General features: G+C 45.0%; 1 protein-coding gene across 1 annotated transcript in view; it reads left to right on the top strand.

The window, feature by feature from the left end:
- The first annotated feature begins 1,849 nt into the window (after window positions 1-1,849).
- LANCL3 (LanC like family member 3) overlaps window positions 1,850-18,128 on the top strand; it is a 37,222-nt gene continuing 20,943 nt past the window's right edge. The window contains exon 1 of the mRNA XM_066620432.1: window positions 1,850-2,720. Within this exon, the coding sequence (XP_066476529.1) occupies window positions 2,163-2,720 (558 nt within the window). The 5' untranslated portion in view covers window positions 1,850-2,162. The remainder of the gene's footprint in view (window positions 2,721-18,128) is intronic.

Raw genomic sequence — 18,128 nt, 5'->3', positions numbered from 1 at the left:
TGGGCCTTCGGCACTGACATCAGAGGTTGGCAGGTTAGGTACTACTTAGTTCAGAGGGCCCACTTGGTCCAGATGACCCCAAAACCATCAGTACCAGTGGCAGTGGTATTATTCAAGCCACCAAGAGAGTCATGGGTCCCCCAGTGTGGGGCTTTTTCCTAGAGCCCCCACCAACCTGTCAGTACCACTGTTCACTGGCCAATGCAAAGAATTCTCAGTTCATTTCCCATTGCAAGAATTACAGCCCAATCCTGTCCACACTTTCCTGGGAGTAAGCCCCATTGACTCTAATGGGACTTACTTCTGAGTAGACATGCATAGGATTGGGCTGCCAGCTGGCATTAGCTGACATTCATTCAGTTAGTGAAAATCTACTTTGGTTTTACTGTTTAGTAGCAGGATGGTCAGCCAGGCATCTTGGTTACATAGTACTCTGCAAAATAAATGCACTTAGGATAGTATTCAATAACTTTCTAGTATTACCTTGTCCCACTGCTCAAGACAGTGGGAAGTATGCAAGTATTAAGTATGAAGTGCAAGTATGTAGTGAGTAAATGGAGAAGCAGAGGCAAGGTGGGTCAAAGGAATAAGAAGGTCATGAAAAAAGAACAAGAACTGGTAGTTGACAGTACAATCCTATGCATGTTTACTGAGAAGTAAGATGCACTAAGTTCACTGAATGTACTTAGAATGGCAGGCTTTGTTTTTTATTCTTTTTTCCCCAGATTACAACGTTTTAAAAAAAACTTCCCAAAATATCCTTTATTAAAGAGCCACAAACACAAAATTATCTGAACATTTTTATTTACAGTCAAAGTCAGCAAAATCACAAGAATTATGCCAAATGCACCAGGATGCTGGTCTCCTGATCTTGGGTGCTCCCTGCAGTATCTAGTGGGCCACTGTGAGATACAGGAGGCTGCACTAGATGGGCATTTGGCCTGATCCAGCAGGGCTCTTCTTATGTTCTTAAGAAGCCACCTTTTGGCCTTCACATGAGAACTTTCTGTTTCCCAAATTAATCCTTTCCTCATCTCCTGTCAGAAAATGTTTCCCAGCTGCTATCTGAGCTGATTGCATAAGGCTGTTTAAAAAAGATGTATGCAGCTGCTATAATAAAACCTGCAAACTCACTGAGCCGGAGGGGGGGAGACTAGCAATTATGTAGTAAGCCTTCCTAAGAAGCCTTCTTAAAGTGCAAGGGAGAGCAGCAGGATGCAGGTCTCTTGTTGTCTTGTGCACTCCCTGAAGCATCTGCTTGTGGGCCACTGTTAGATGCAGGAATCTGGACTAGAAGGGCTCCCTTTGGCCTGATCTAGCAGAGAGGCTCTTCTGGTGTCCTCTCTCAGGTTGAAAGAGTTGCTCCCCCCCATATAGAGATAACAGGGAGCAGATGCTGGCTGCAATCCTATGCACACTTACCAGGAAGCAAGCCTTATTGACTATAATGGGACTTACTTCTGAGTAGACAGGCATAGGCTTGGGCTGTTAGACTGCAATCGTATGCACACTTTCCAGGGAGCAAGGGCTATAATGGGACTTACTTCTGAGTAGACAGGCATAGGATTGGGCTGTTAGGCTGCAGTCCTATCCACGCGTTCCTGGGAGTAAGCTCCATTGCCTATAATGGGACTTACTTCCGAGTAAGTAATGGGACTTACTTCCGAGTAGACAGGCATAGGCTTGGGCTGGCTGAGAGTGGGAGGCTGGCTGAGAGTGGGAGGCGGAGGCTGGGAGGGAGGGAGGTCCATCCCGATCACAGGCAACCCCCTCGCCAGCCTTGGCAGCAGCTGCTGCTTCTCACCAGAGCAGAGGAGGGAGCAGCTGCCTCTTCTTCACGCCACAGAGAAAGCAAGTCGCGAGGAGAGGCGGGCTGTGCGCGGTCTCCTCCTGCAGCCATTGCAACCCGGAGCGGGAAGGGCGGCGCAGCAGGAGATGCGCAGCGCCTCTGTGGAGCAGCGAGACAGCCTTGCTGCGGGCTGGGAGGGGACCTGCGCGCGCGCGTAGTGCAGTGCCTTGCCCCGTCTCAGTTCTCCGCGGGGCAGAGCGGGCGGCTGCTGCTGCTGCCGCCGGCAGGGCTCCTCCAGGGGCTCCGCTCTTGAGCCAGCCAGCCAGCGAGCGAGCAAGCGAGCGAGAGCAGCAGCAGCCTCTCCCGGGAGAGCATGGAGAGCCAGCGCTGCTTCGCCAACCGCTTCGACGACTACAGGGGCAGCCTGCTGGCCGGGCAGGACAAGGAGGCGGTGGCGCCCCTGCTGACGGCCACCATCGACCGCATCCTGAAGGAGCTGCCCCCGCTGGGCGGCGCGGAGGCGGCGGGCGGCTGCCAGGGCGGGCTGTACGGCGGCGTGGCCGGGGTGGCCTACATGCTGTACCACGTCGCGCAGTGCCCGCTCTTCGCGGCGGCGCGGGGCTCCTACCTGCGCGTGGCCGGGCAGCTGGTGGACGCCTGCGTGCGCTGCGAGGAGGACGGCGGCCGCGGCGACGCCGACAGCCCGCGCACCGCCTTCCTGCTGGGCGGCGCGGGCGTCTACGCCGTGGCCGCGCTCGTCTACCAGGCGCTGGGGCTGCCCGACTGGGCGCGGCCGCTGGGCAAGTTCCGCCAGCTGAGCGACCTGTACGTGCCCATCACCTTCCTGGAGTGCGGCTCCGACGAGCTCTTCGTGGGCAGGGCCGGCTACCTGTGCGCCGCCCTCGTGCTGAAGCAGAAGTTGGGCCTGGAGGTAGCCGCGCCCGCACGCCCCTGCCCTGCCCTGCCCTACCCTGCCCGGGGGAGACGTGTCGCTGCAGGGATGGGTTAACTCCTCCTGGGTGGCTCCTGGCAGGCGCAGAGGAGGATCTGGCTGTCACCCCACAGGTTGCCCCTCATGGTGGCACTTCCACCCTGAGCCCATTGCTTAGGGCAGTGGTTCCCAACCTTTAGAAACCCGTGGACCACTGGAGCAAAAATTGGAATCCCACGTGGCTGTGGGGGGTCTGGTCTCCGCCCTCCTTGGTGGTCTGTCCCCCAAGTGCTCCCCCATATACTGTCAGAGAGGATGAGGAATCAACCACCCACAGCCACAGCTGTGGATCACATGGGGGGGGTCTGATTCCACCCTCTCTGGTGGTCTGTCCCCCAAGTGCTCCCCAATGGACTGTCAGAGAGAATGAGGAATGGACCATCCACAGCCACAGCTGTGGACCACATGTGGCTGGCTGTGGGGGGGGGGTCTGATCTGTGCCCTCTCTGGTGGTCTGCCCCTGCAAGCACTCCCTCATGAACTATCAGAGAGGATGAAGAGTGAACTGCACACAGTCACAGCTGTGGACCACATGTGGCTGTGGGGGGTCTGGTGGTGACACTTCAGTCACAGCTGACACTTCAGTGGCTGTGGGCAGTCTGTTCTCTGCCCTCATTGGTGGTCCGTGGGAGATTGCTTGCTCAATGAGACACTGGAAGTGATCAAAGGTGATTTAATTTTTTTCTGAGACCTCACAGACCACTTCTCGGTCTCGTGGACCACCTGTAGTTCATGGATCACAGGTTGGGAACCAGTGACTTAGGGATAGAATGAACAGGGCTGGCTACAAACCTACTGGAACCATGTAGGCTTTGGTGCAGACAGCAGTTGTGGCATACTCCTCCCCCCCCCCCTTCATTCTGCCCCTAATGAACAGTCTGGAAAGAGGTCTTGTTTTTTCCAGGGAGAAGTGACTATCAAAGGGTAGTTAGAGCAGCATTGAGCATCAGTAGAGGTGTTTCTGGTGAGTAACATAGGTTTACACCCTAAGTCAGTGGTTCCCAAACTTTGTGTTGGGACCCACTGGTGGTTTGCCACCTGATTTTTGTTGGATGATGGAAAGGTAAGCTACTGGCCTCAAGCCCTGAGGCTATTAAACAATCAGATACTGTAGCTGCTAATTACCCTACAAGGAGCTCAGCTGCTGCTGTTTGCAAGCATGTGTAAATATAGGGTGATAAATGGTTAAGGGTCTTTTTTCTGGTTATTATTACTTATAATTTTTTTTTCTTTCTAGATCTCCTTTTTTAAAAGTCTGGTAAACATAGGTAGGTCCTGATAGTGTGTCATTTTAAAAAGTTGGTCCCAATGCTAAAAAGTTTGGGAACCACTGCCCTTAAACTTAGTGAACACAATGAGCTTACTTCTGAGTAAGGTAAATAACACCATTTTTAAGCACCTCTATTAGCCCTATTCCTGACATCTACACACTTATTAGAATCAATGAAGTCTGTGCAAGTTGTATATGTGTATATATTTTGTTCAAAGCCTCAGGTGAATAAGTGGAGGTGATGGAGTCAGCAGGAACAATCCTGTTTCCTCCTGCATATATAGGGTTATCTGTTACAAAGAGGAAAAGAGCATCTATACCTTTAACCATTGTATAGAAGAGGGAATTTTGGCAGGTGCAGTTCAACATGGAAGGGTTTAAAAAGCTGCACCTGCCAAAATTCTCTCTTCTATATAATGGTTAAAGGTATAGGCATTCTGACCCCCTTTGCATCTGGTAACCCTATGCATATGTTCATTTCTGCATACATGAATGTGCAGACAGGGCTCTACTCCTCAGTATTGACTGTATTCCTGAATAAGACCTGGATGTATTCAGGACTTACCTGAGCCCTGCTCTGCCAGATCCTATCCTCTGTCCTCTGAAAAGCCTGACATGGAGCTCCTCCATTCTGCACCAGCAAAATAGCCAACGCAGACTGGAGAGTAGACCCATTGTGGCCCCTGCACCCTTACTCGGGTGAAGGGAATGAAAGTCCCATTCCCCTGAGGAAGCCTCCAGCTGCCCTAGCAAGGCTGCTGGATACAGTGGTCACTATTTTGGCGCCACTGCCGCCATTAGAATTGGGCTGTTGTTGGCATTCCTTAGCTACAAACACATTTGCTTAGAAATATATCATCATCTTCATTTCACTTTTTGTAAGTGTATGTAGAAAGGCAGCCATAGTCCTGTTTGACAAGCACTCAATCAGCAATTCACGTACTGATATTGAAGTAAGTTGATTTTTTAAAGAATCTACACAAATAGAGTTTGGGGCTCCACAGGAATAATGTCTATAGAACTTTCTTCAAAATTTTGCTGTTTCAAATGAATATATTTTCAAAACCAAGTCAACAGTGAAAAAGTAAACTGATACCTGTCTTGCATTCATTATATACTTGCATTTTATATTACTGGTTATGATACTCATATTACTAGTATTACACTAAAACAGTGGTTTTCAAACAGGTGGGTCGTGACCCACCAGTTCATGTAAAGGTTCCCCTGTCCATTTAAGGGGTGGGGAAAGGGGAGAGGGCATCAAGGCGATCCCCAAGATCGTGTCACTAAGGGGGAACAAGGGGGGGTGCTTTTTACTTACTTTTACTCATGTAGGGCTGCTGCAGCCTCCAGGAGGTGTGGAGGGCTGCGTGGGGCTCCCTGCGCCTCTGCAGCAGCCCTACATGAGCAAAAGCACCCCCTTGCCCTCCCTAGTGATGCGATCCTGGGGACTGCCTTGCTGCCCTGGCCCCTCCCTCGCGCAAACTTACTTAGGGAGTAAATCTCCCTAAAAGTTTGAGAACCACTGCACTAAAAGAAGTGTAGATCACTGCAGGTTGAATTAGATTTGGATAAATGGTGCTCAGAGGATGGAGGATGTTGAAGTGTCATACAAAAATTATCTGTGAATTATACAAAATGCCATACCATTCATACTTTTCATTATAATAATCAAGATTGTATGTTTCCAAATATGGAACAATAATAATTCATAATATATTGTGCTTTGGTTCATCTTCTTAGACTTTGGGTTCAAAGAGGAAAAATTAAAGCTGAAGATAGTTATAGATGTTCAACACCTCTTAAGTTTTAAACTTTTAAACAAATATTCTAAATGAAATTGAACCAAGTAAGGTTCAGAGGAATGATCTTGTTTTAAACATATACACTTGGAAATGTCACATTTTGCTTTTTAAGTGCTTGAAGTTGCCCCTATCTGGTAAATTTTTAATGCCTTATTGAGATTTAAGCCTGTGGAAGTTGGTCAACCTCTGTCAAAGCAGATGAAGCCCTCAGGAAGACCTCAATAAAACAAAAAGCTGCTTTTCCACATCATGTGGATTAGCAATGTGTAATGTTTTATCTCTATGTATAAATCATTGCCATTGCTCAGAAAATCTTGATGAATATGGCCATCCTCTTGTTAGGAACTAGTTTGCAAATTCTTTCCTTCTGTCTTTTTCCTTTAGGAGAAAAACAAGTGATATATTTTGCTGATCAAGGAAAGCAGTGCAATGATACATTTAATGCACATTTGAAAGATAAGGAAGGCAAAAGTTAATTGAATTTGCATATTAACTGGAAAACTGATTGACAAATCCTACTGTAAAAAATTGCTAGTGATTTTTGCAGCAAAGAAATAATATTCAGTTTCCATACTGTAGGATGAATTTTAATTAATTACTGATTGACAATTTTCTGTCCATCCCAATCCTAAATACATTTATGTGGAAGTAAGTTAAAAGTAAGAGGAAGTAAGTTGTTTGGATGTCAGTGGAAGTTACTTCCATACAAATATGCTTAGGAACATAGTCATGAAATGAATGTGATCTGTAGGGAATTTGATTCTTCATTAGGAGCAAGATGAGGATTTCTGTTTAATTCCACTGAGCTAGATGTTCCATGTGTCATAATGAACTCTTTAATACTGATAGAACTGCATTCACGACAGGGAATTGCATCAAAACAATTGCCCGTTTAGTCAGCAGAAAATCTCTGTTTTATAACAGCCTGAAAATAGCATTTGAACATTTTGACTGCTTTATGTTCTGGTACTGCTTACAAGAGTAGCAACATAAAATATTTTTATGATTGCAGCGTTTTCATCTGAATATGTCAAGCCAACTTACTAAATGGTAGGAGCCCAACAATGTGTTACCCTTGAGCTGGCAAATGCTGGATATAGTGTAATGGCTAACTGGGTGAACGGTGAGCCAAACAGTCCCTAACTCAAATGTGTCTAGATCAGTGGTTCTCAAACCTTTTAGCATCTGGACCCACTTTTTACAATGACAATCTGTCAAGACCTACTGAAGGTGATGTCATTAACTTGGAAATGTCATGGCCAGAAGTTGCATCATCAAGCAGGAAAATTTTTAATGCCCACCATATGACAAAATCAAATTAAGTAAGGCCCAAATCCTAATCAACTTTCCAGTGGTGGCATAGCTGTGCCAGTGGGCTGTGTTAGGTGGCAGTCATGGAGGCTTCTTCAAGGTAAGGGAATGTTTGTTCCTTTACCTCAGAGCTGCACTGCCCTTACCTCAGTGCTGGAAAGTTGGTGATGATTGTGCCCTAAGTAAATTAAAAGTTTACAACAAGTAAAAGTTTAAAAATTTATTTATTTAAAATAAAGAAGAACCCTCCCAAGCAGTTGCTGATCTGTTTAAAAAAAAATTCCACGAAGATCCCTAACGCTGCAGTCCTACCCACAGTTACCCAGAAGTAAACCCCATTGACTATCATTACTAAAGCATATACATAGTAGCCAGTTAAGCTTACAGATCTGTAACGTTTCTCCGAACACAGTTATATACAATGGTAGCATGAAGCCTAATATATAAAAATAAAATACACATTGAAATGAATGGGGATCCACCTGAAATTGGCTCTTGAACCACCTAGTGGGTCCCAACTCACAGTTTGAGAGACATTGCTCAAGATTCAGATTCTACCTAGATCCTCAACAGTCTAGTTCACTGTGGCCTTCAGCAAGCCAATGTCTCTCACCCTTCTCTACCCTCAGTATAGAATAAAAAAGCTTGGCTACTCTAGCCCTCAGCGTTCAGGACTCTTGCCACCTGCTCAATAAAAACTTTGGTTGTTTCAGATGTGTCTCTGTTCTAATAAGGGTTAGCAGGTAGGGGACCACCTTCACCACCACCCTGTTTGTTCTCTGAAGTCTATTTAGAAAAGAAACGCACACTGGGGGGGAGGCCCATCATGGCTGCATGCATAACTGAGACCCTACGTGTCCTTAACAGTTTAGCTACTGGAATGCTGGCGAGGGGGTAGGCTTCAGCTGCTCATAACTTTGTTGCTTCCCAGTTACTATTGATTAGAACTGGCTAATGCAATATGTTGAAACAATAATAAATGAAGGAACTTGCATGGGAACTGAGTGAAATGTGACCCAGCAGATGGCATTGAACCTTTCATCATTTACTGTGTACTGCAGTAGTACAGAGTACACTCCCTTTGGTGTGCGTTGATTCCAAGCAGTGGCATCACAAGGGGGGGTGATAGGGTAGGCCATTCCCGGAGTCACCCATAGAGGAAGGTGACATCCCACACCACCCTTCGGTGATGTCCAGCCTCTTCTGGGTCCAGCCACCTCTTGCACCTGCCAGTGATCATGTTTTTACCACAGCTGCGATACAAGGACATCTGCAAGAGGGATCTGAAGGCCTTAGGAGTGGACCTCAACAGGTGGGAAACCCTGGCCTCTGAGCGGCCCGCTTGGAGGCAGGCTGTGCGGCATGGCCTTTCCCAGTTTGAAGAGACACTTGGCCAACAGTCTGAGGCAAAGAGGCAAAGAAGGAAGGCCCACAGCCAGGGAGACAGACCAGGGACACACTACACTTGCTCCCAGTGTGGAAGGGATTGTCATTCCTGAATCGGCCTTTTCAGCCACACTAGACGCTGTTCCAGAACCACCATTCAGAGCGCGAGACCATAGTCTTTCGAGACTGAAGGTTGCCAACAACAAGTGAGAACACGCAGTAGCAGGGCCTGAAGATCACCAAATGGAGGCAGTTTGAGGCAGGCTAACACTTTAATGCAATGTGATAGGCCAAAAGGTTGGGATGACATGCTGATGTCATTATGTCACCCCCAAACTTCCAGGATGCTGAGTTCCTTCAGGTAAGCACTGCCCTGGGTGGTGTCTGCATCAGGGATGCCTTTGCTTCCAAGTACTTTTCAAGAATCTTTAGCCAGGAATTGCATTTGAGGCTACTTATACGATAAACCTGTATTGTTCCATTGAGCAATATAGGATAAACCTGTATTGCTTCATGTAGGGCCTCTTTGATACTATATGGCTAGAATCATTCTATGCGTGATTCTAGGAGTGAAGGGGAGGAGGATGCCACAGGGTAGGCTGCTTGGAGGCTCCATCATGAACTTGTCTTTGGTCTAATCCTGTGACTGAGGTCAGAGTCCCGCTCCTTCTAGAGCAGAAGCTGCGAATCCCATCCTGACTGTTGCTCCTCATTTCCATGTAATGGTTTTGCCAGCTGGACTGCAAGGGGTAGGCTTTGTTTTGTAGAGACTACATGTCCAATTCCTGGAAGTGAGTCTGAATATGCTTCCTGTATGCTTTCCCACTGAGCTCTTCACAAGGGCTGTTCACAGCCCTTGAGAGTGACATACTTTAGGAGAGGGCAGTTTTTAGCATGAAAATGGCACAAGGGAAAAGAGTTAATCACCTCTTCCTGCATTTCACAGCTCTGACATGGTTTGGGGTCTTTGTGATGGCCGTTTGTTTAATAAAGGGACAACCTGTCCCAAGTATGTTACTTTACACTGCATTTCACATAACGTAGTTTGTCACTTAGCACGTTCCAGATGAGAGTCCTGCAGTGCCTAATGGAACAACAAATGTATTGAGGCATATACTTTTTGTGGACTACAGTGCATTTCATCAGATGGATGAACAGGTCTCCTAAATTGGTGACTGTGTTGTATACAGCAGGGCCAAAAGGCCAAGAAACTGCAAGAGATGACTGGCGGTGTGTCCCATTTCCATGAAGAACACAAATGCATATAAGTGCTCATCCATGTGGGAGTCTTGACCCGCTAGTGGTTAATCAGCATAGCCAGAAGGAAAAAGAGAAGGAAAGCTAGGGAGAAAATAGTTCTCAGTTTCAATACCTCTACAGCAGGGGTGCCCAAACCCCGGCCCCGGGGGCCACTTGCGGCCCTCAGGGGTTCCCAATCAGGCCCTCAGGCAGCCCCCAGTCTCCAATGAGTCTCTTGCCCTCCAGAGATTTGCTGGAGCCCATGGTGGCCCGATGACCTCTCACCTGAGCTGTGGGATGAGGGCTCCCTCCACTGCTTGCTGTTTCACATCTGTCATGCAGCAATAAAGGCTGCCCTTTCTTTGTGCAAGGCCTTTTCTAGGCCTTGAGCTACTGCAAGACCTTCATTCATTCATATAAGTTCCATCTCTAATAAATTCATTTATGTAAATTTATTCAAATTTGAAATGTAAATTAATTCTTTTCCCCCCCGGCCCCCCCCCCCCGATACAGTGTCAGAGAGATGATGTGGCCCTCCTGCCAAAATGTTTGGACACCCCTGCTCTACAGTATTGAAGTATGCTATGAAAACAGCACAATCCTATGCGCATCTCAGAAAGAATTCCCATTAAATTCAATGGGACTCTCAAATGCATGTAGGATAATTCAACAACTTCATGCTGGAGCTTTCTTTTCAGATCTTTTTTGTTGAAATATGGTGATTTTAAAGTAAGCAACAGAATGTTCTTAGATATGGAAATATTCTCCCACTGCTCTTGAATATTCATGTTTTTTTTGTGTCTGTATATTTATCGAACACATTTTTATACCACCCTTCCTCCAAAGAGCTCAGGGCAGTGTACACAGCTGCTCCTCTCCTTTGTTCGTCACAATAACCCTGTGAGGTAGGTAATGCTAAGAGAAAGTGACTAGCCCAAGGTCACCCAGGAAGCTTCGTGGCTAGGGGGGGGATTTGAACCTGGATCTTCCAGGTCTGAGTTCACCTCCCAAACCACTACACCACCCTGGCTCTCCATATAGAGACTGACCTGTTTGGCTTTCGCAAGCAGCAATTGGGTACTATTGGCAAATTGATGTATATCATACATACTGTTGGCATGTATCACATTGGGAGATGCATGGTTGAAAGAGTCCTTCTTTAACAATAAAGTTCCAAGTGATTTAGCCTCCATTTTGCAGCCATATTATGTGCATTGACCTCCCATGTTTTCTTTGCTGAGATTATTTCTCTATACAAAACCAGCATTTGAAGTATTTTCCTCTTAGCATTTCTGAATTCAAGATGTTATTATAATAAGATTGTATATAAGGTTAATTGAAAGTCAGCAAGCATTGGATGACTGACAACAATGAAAATAATTTAATTTAATTTAGTTGAATTTTAAATACACCTTCTAGCAACTGGAGATATTTGGCTGGTTTTTAGCTCTTCTTTAAAACTTTTTGTCTTTAACAAGCACAGTGGATTTGCATTATCAGGTAAATAGTTGTAATTGGTATTTCAGAAAGGAGTTATTCAGTCCTTTTTCATCCCTGGTGTACTGAACTCAGGCAGCACAAGCACAGGCACACATCAATATGCATTGCTGAATAATGTTGTTCACAATAATTGTGGCCTGGGGTAGAAAAAGCATAAGCAGGTTGAATGAATTCCAACTGTTTCAGTCTTCTGTTCAGCCAGTTCCTAACATGTTGGTCATTGATTTTCTGTTTTGCATCTAGTAGTACTCTTTTTAAAAAATGCTTTTATTATTACTAAAAAAAATTACAGCATGTATATTCTAATTTTTTTCACAACAGCCATCCCAATTTGCATATGACAACTAATGGAAAGAAAAAGAACAATCTCAGTCATCAATGCCAGAGATGTGCATGTAAAAATCTAACCAATAGTATAGGATTGATAATAAAGTGTTTATACAGACATACTGACAAAACATCCAATCCTATCCATTCCCCCCCTGCTGATGCAGCAGCGCCAAAAAGCTACTGCTGCATCCTGGGGGGGGGGGCGGGCGGAGTTGTGGAGAGGTCTACTTGGGCCTTTGCTAGCAAATTTGAGCCATGCCCCAGGATCAGGTCTGAGAAAGTGGCTAGGATTGGACTGCCAAACCCTTGCTGCCAAACCCGCCCCCTTTGTGGACCCATCTGCCCTGCCCCTATCAGGAAGAACTGACTTAGGACCAACAGCTGACAGTGGTGAGTCAGCAGCAGGAGTAAAATGGGTAGGGGGATAGATCTGCTGGATGCTATCACCTTCCTAGCCTCCTGACCTTCCCCCTCCCCCGTTCTCTCCTCGGACTTGCGCCAGCTAAAGAGGTGGCATAAGTTTGAGGAGACCCAGTGGTGAGCTGGAGGCCTCCTGATCTGCCCCTTCTACCATAGCATGCAACACAGCTGCGTAGCCATGTGCTATGGCAGAGGAAAGGATTGGGCTGCAAGGCAGCTAGCATCCAAAGATAAAGAAAGGGAGAAAATATCATGCAATCATTTTCCTTACCCTCATACAGAAGTTTTTATTATTTCATAATGCATTATCTCAGGAGGTTGTTCAAATTACATCTACATAGCTGATATTTTCAAATTGAAACCTATACGTTCATGTCTGTGTCCTTCATAATAACATTGTATGCTCTTGAAATCTGACATTGTCCCTCATCTTCATTCATATCAGAAAAGTCCTGCATAGTCATAATCAACCTTGGACTATGACACAAAAGATAGTCTAGTATTGCTAGACGTGTAGCTAAGCATAGCCCATCAAGGTCCTCTAAAAATCCAAATAATGATATATTACATTAACAGAACATCCCAATATCACTCATACTACAGATTATGAGACACATATTCAGAAACTGTGTAAATTTTCTTCCAAATACAAATATCACTTGTTTACCTTTAGAGAGCAAAACAAAGAACAAGTAAGCATCCTAGACCAGTAGAGTATAATAAGAGGGTGCAGATGACTAAAATTGGCAGCTCACGTTGTTTAAGTTGCAACTCTGTAAGAGTTATAAGGTATCTATTGTCATCACAGTCCAGAGAATATACACAGGTTGCATACAAATCTTACTGATATCTTACTAATAACAATAGTGATATCTACAACACTAGATGTTGTGCATTAAAAAAAAGCAAACAAGGGTTTGCATTGTATCCTTTAAACCTCATATAACCAGAAAAGCTGTGTCACATTCTTCAGAATAACAATAGATATAATTTCTTACAAACTGAAGAAGCGACATTTCTTATAATCATTCTTTCTCTCTTAGTTCCCTGCATGTTGATTTTTCATTTAATTGTGGTTAACTTAATCACAATTTTTCTGCAAGGCTGCATTAATCATGCCTATTCAGGCTTGATTGTGCTTGCTTGGAAGAGGTGGGGACGTCAGCTTTCAGTGTATTACTAATTTTGATGTTGACGTTGTTACCAGCATCTCAAAGAACGATGTTGAAGCTCTTCCTTGCAAAATATACTGGTTGCAGGAGAATCTCAAGCAACTGGAACAATGTAAATCTGTGCTTTGAGAGAGCTTGCACCAGAGGTTTCGGAAGATGTAAATGTTTCAGGCTCCAAGCAAAAATATTAACTTGACAGGTAGTCATTGTAATGAGGGTGGGGGGGGGGGTCAGGAAATGGACCTGGTTATCCTATCTAACAGATCACAGATTCGGCCACCTCCAACAGATATAATTAGAGTTGTAATAGCATGCTCCTAGGACTTATGTTGACAGAATGCTTATGGAGATGTGGTCTTTTAGAAGGGGTTAAAAAACAAACACTGCAATTCTGGTCAGGGAGGAGATCAGATTCCTGAAACTCATAGTCTGAAGCACATTGGATGGTAGCCATTATAGATATTGGAAGTGAGGAAATATTGGGTCATTTATGAAGAACACTAATTTGGCCTTCTGATTTGTTGGTAAATGTTAGAATTTTCTGACATTTCCACTAGTCTCCCAAAATCTTAAGGATTATTTGTCAGTGTTAATATTTTGTTAGTTTCAGACTCCAAGCTTTTTGTAACACGTAGCCATGTGCAGTGGCAGGTTTAGCCACACTGTGATTTTCAGATTGTATTTCCTACAGCAGGTACTTGAGTTATTGTAGAGGTACACATCCACCTCTTAAAACTGGGCTTTATCCAGTCAAAAATTTAACTCCTTTAGCACTAACTGATTTCAGTATGAGTCCATGCTTAAGGCTGTTCACACTTTCCTGTGAGTAAGTACTACTAAACTCAGAGTCAAGATGCATAGGTTGTAAGTCTCCCATAGAAATAAATGAAAATGAAAAATACAGAATTTTAGGTGAGTTGCTCCTTCACTTACTGGACTCAGTTGTTGAATCCATGCATTTTGGTTCAGTGGACTGAGGCTCTTTCAACTGTGTGTAGGTGGGAAGACTTGGGATTAAAAAAGGGAAGACAGAAGCAAAACTTCTGGGTGCAAAATGCTGTTGCCACCATAACTGAGTTGCTTTTTGCTTTGCCTGAATTTCCTAAACACCTTACTTGTTTAATTTTATTTTCTTGGCAGCTATTCTGCTGAAAAGCCTTTCTGCACCATCTGCAGCAGCACTTGCCTTCTGGTTCTTTTTGGTTCTATTCTGTCTTGTCTATATATACTTGCTTTGCTCATTCTTTTTGCCACATGCTGCAGCCTCATTCCTTCTGGTCTTTCTTTTCTGGCCTTGCTTGTCCAGTCCCCCAGGCATCACCAACCTGCTCTGTCTGCCTTCTTTCCATTTTCACCCTATTTTCAGTCTTCTATTTTAAAACTGCTCCAGTGTTTTTGCAGATGGAGCTGCAGACCTGCAAACTGAAATTGAACTCATTTTTTGTAAATGTTCCTTTGCAAACACTGTCAATAATATGAGTTCCAAAAGAAGGAAGCTGGGTAGCAGGAGAGTTTGTCATTGGGTTTTGCTTTTTCTCCCCTCCCCCAACTATTCATGTGCTACTTTCTGCAAGGTGATATTGAGAGCTTTTGATGTTTACTCTAGAATTAGTTTGTTGTATTCCTCTATCAACAGTTAAAAGAGGAAATTTGCATTACTTTATGTGTTATAGTGAAAGCTTGAAAACTTGTGACATTCTTTCAGGAGATGAACAAGAAATCTAAAGCAGTGGTTCCCAAAGTCCTACTTGGACTTTGGGACCACAGGTGAGTATTTGTGGGGGCAGAGGGTGTCCCAACAATACTGCAACAATCATGGCACCATGAAACACCCAGAGTTTTCCCCCTTATCTGTGGGGTCCTGATGGCTTTGGGAAGGGTCTTGGAGGCCTGAAGCCCCCTCTGTGGGGCTCGCTGATGCTAAAAATCACTCTGTTTGGGGATCAGAGCATACTTCTGGTTTTCACATGAAAATCAGAAGTGCACTCCGATCCCCAAACAGAGCAATTTTTAGCATCAAGGAGGCCTGTGGAGGGGGCTGCAGGTCTCCTAGACCCTCCTCAAGGCCAGAGGGACTTCCAGGTAAGAGGAAAATTCCCTGGGTCCCCATGGCCCGGTGATGCTGTCGGGACACCCATTACTGGGCCACTCTCTTTAAGGGGGGGGTGGCCCAGTTTTGGTTCCCAATGATGGATTGCAACCCACCACTTTGGGAACCACTGATCCAAAGGAAACTTGTAAAAGTGTTACCATACTGTGGGCCAAAGAGTAAACTGTAACTGTAAACTTACTTGCTGGTTTGCAAGAGGTAAGTCATCATTTGTTTAGTAAAAATGTATAGGAGCAACTGCTTATATAGTAAGCGATGTCAAATGCTATTATAACATCAGCAGGGGATAAGCTAGAGTTGTCATTGAAAGATTATCTCTAATAATCTGTAAAATGTATGGACAGGAGACAATAATGAATACTACCTCTGCTTATTTTTCAAAAGTACAACTTGTACCCAACACCAAAAATAAAACACTGGTAGAAAACTCTGCTGATTTCAATGGAACTTGCTTTCAGGCTACATCTTTAGGGATTGGGGTGCCATAGGTGATCTGTAATGTATTCATTTGCCCAAAGTTTCTTTATGCCTTGGTATATGGTGAGCATGTTACAGAAGTATGAAAGCTGGATATTGACACAGTTGTTCTGCAATGTCAGGATAACAGTGTCAAGCTCTTGTAGAATGGAATGTTGAGCTGATATATGCATGAAATAAGTCTGAGATCATCATTCTTTTAGATGATATTTTAGTTGCCCAAAACTTGACCATGCCCAATCAAATTTTTAAATTATTTTTCCTTTGCTCAACAGAGCCCTATGACCTATTATTAACTTCTATTGATGTTCTTCTCACTTTCAAAACTGGATTGCATGTGGAATGGGGGCGACTGATCCAGAACTCCCTTGGGATCATTCAAATAGGGGCCAGGGAGCTGTGTAAGGGAGCTGTGAGCCATGAATGTCCCCATATTGCATCAAGACAGGGGAGCTGTCCAGCAGGACAGGTCGTAGGTTTCAGTTCAAGGCTGCCTAGCCAGAAAGGGAGCTGTCCAGCTAGGGACAAGGTCAGAAAAGGTGTCCTAACAACATGGAGACACATACTGAAATGTTTATTGATGGTTCTGCTATCTCGTTCCTGCCTGGAGCTTCAGTGAGTAATCCAGAGGCTACTTGAGTTTGTGATTTCTCCTTCCACGTAAGGATCAGTAACAGAAGACCTTATGGTACCATTCATGCTTTGCACTTTCGGATCTGAGCTTCAGCACTGTCTGTGCTTGTGGGCTCCCATTGATGATTATGGAGGGTTTGAAATTGACAATTATGAGCAGTTGTGGTGCATCAGATCCTCCCGGTCAACTCTGCAGACTGCCCAGCTGAGGTGTCTATTAAGCTGGTATCCCCAAGTTCTGTCAGGGTGCATTGACCTGACCCAAGCAGTTCCTGGGGCCCATGGTGGAGTTTTCCTTGATGGCGGAAACTGCAGAATCCATGCTGGAATACAAGAGCCCCAGTGACCAAAAATCAAACTAGGTGCTACTTTAAGCAGATGATTGGGGCTAGCATGCTTGTTCTTTAGTAAGTAGACATACCAAGTGTCTGTAGATTGGAACCTGCATATGGGTGGTGGTGGAGAGATTAACTATACCCCATCACATTCCCAATTCAGATTGCTTGGTTGTGCCTATCTAATAGTCACTTCATGCAGTACATAAAGACATCTCTGTATTGTCACTTTTAATTAATGGTGCGTTTCACATGAATTGCGTTCACATGTCTGTGGAGCAAGACCCACCAGAGGAATCAGAAGTGGGTCATTCCCCATTAAGGGGAATGGCCAAGGAATGGGTCCCAGATGGTGCTGCAGTGATCACAGTTCCGTGGGGACCAAGGGACATTCTCACGTATGGGGAGGGAGCTCCTGAAGCCTCCATAAGAGTCCTGGAGGCTCACAGAGATCCCTCCTGTGCAACTGCAAACAGGAAGTGAACTCCAATCAGAGACTGGAGCTCATGGCAACCACGCAGAGGCTTGCAGAGAGGGCTGCGAGCCTCCAGGATTTTTGTGGAGGCTTCAGGATCCCCCCAGGTACATGAGATTGTCCCTGGGTCCCTGCTGCAACACAATTACTGCAGCGCCATCAGGACCACCTCCTCACCTTGCCCCACCACTACTTACGAGGTTCCCAACTCCCTCAGAAGAGTTTGGGAACCTCTGCTCGAGACATGTTGTAAGCAGACCTTGGATCATTCTGAATAACTGAGGCTCCTCAGTGCATGTTTACCATGTTTCAAAAAATTCCATCTGAACACTACACAAAAGATGTTGTTGACCTTCAGTGGGCACAGAAAGTAATTTCTTTCTGTAACAAGTAAAGAATCCATTCTGCCCTCTAAGACCAATTTTAGTGCTTAACATTTTGCATGTTGTTGAGATGAGAACATCGTGGTAATGATTGAGGGCCCAATCCTATCCAGCTTTCCAGCTCCGGTGCAGCTGCAATGCAGCCCCAAGGTAAGAGAACGAATGCTCCCGTACCTTGCAGAGGCCTGTGTGACTGTCCCCCCACCACAGGATACAGAGCACACCCCATTGATATAGTTGCATATACTGGAAAATTGGATAGGATTGGGCCCTTTATTATCAAAAGGGTTTCATAGTTTGATGAAATACCAACAACGAATTGCAATGCCCTTGTCAACACCACGTTTTGGCTTCCAGTAGGATCAAAGGCTTCCAGGCTTTTTCTCCAGAAGAAATATTTTCTTTTTCTACTTTGGTTTTTCTTTCTTCAGTGACTTGAATCACAATTTCTGACAAAGTAGTCTGTTTTTCCCCCAAGGAATGCTTATTTTATATGCTGTGA

This window comes from Tiliqua scincoides, chromosome 3 (genome assembly GCF_035046505.1).
Source record: "Tiliqua scincoides isolate rTilSci1 chromosome 3, rTilSci1.hap2, whole genome shotgun sequence".
In the NCBI taxonomy this organism is placed as follows: domain Eukaryota; kingdom Metazoa; phylum Chordata; class Lepidosauria; order Squamata; family Scincidae; genus Tiliqua; species Tiliqua scincoides.
This window is presented reverse-complemented; position numbering and strand designations above follow the sequence as displayed.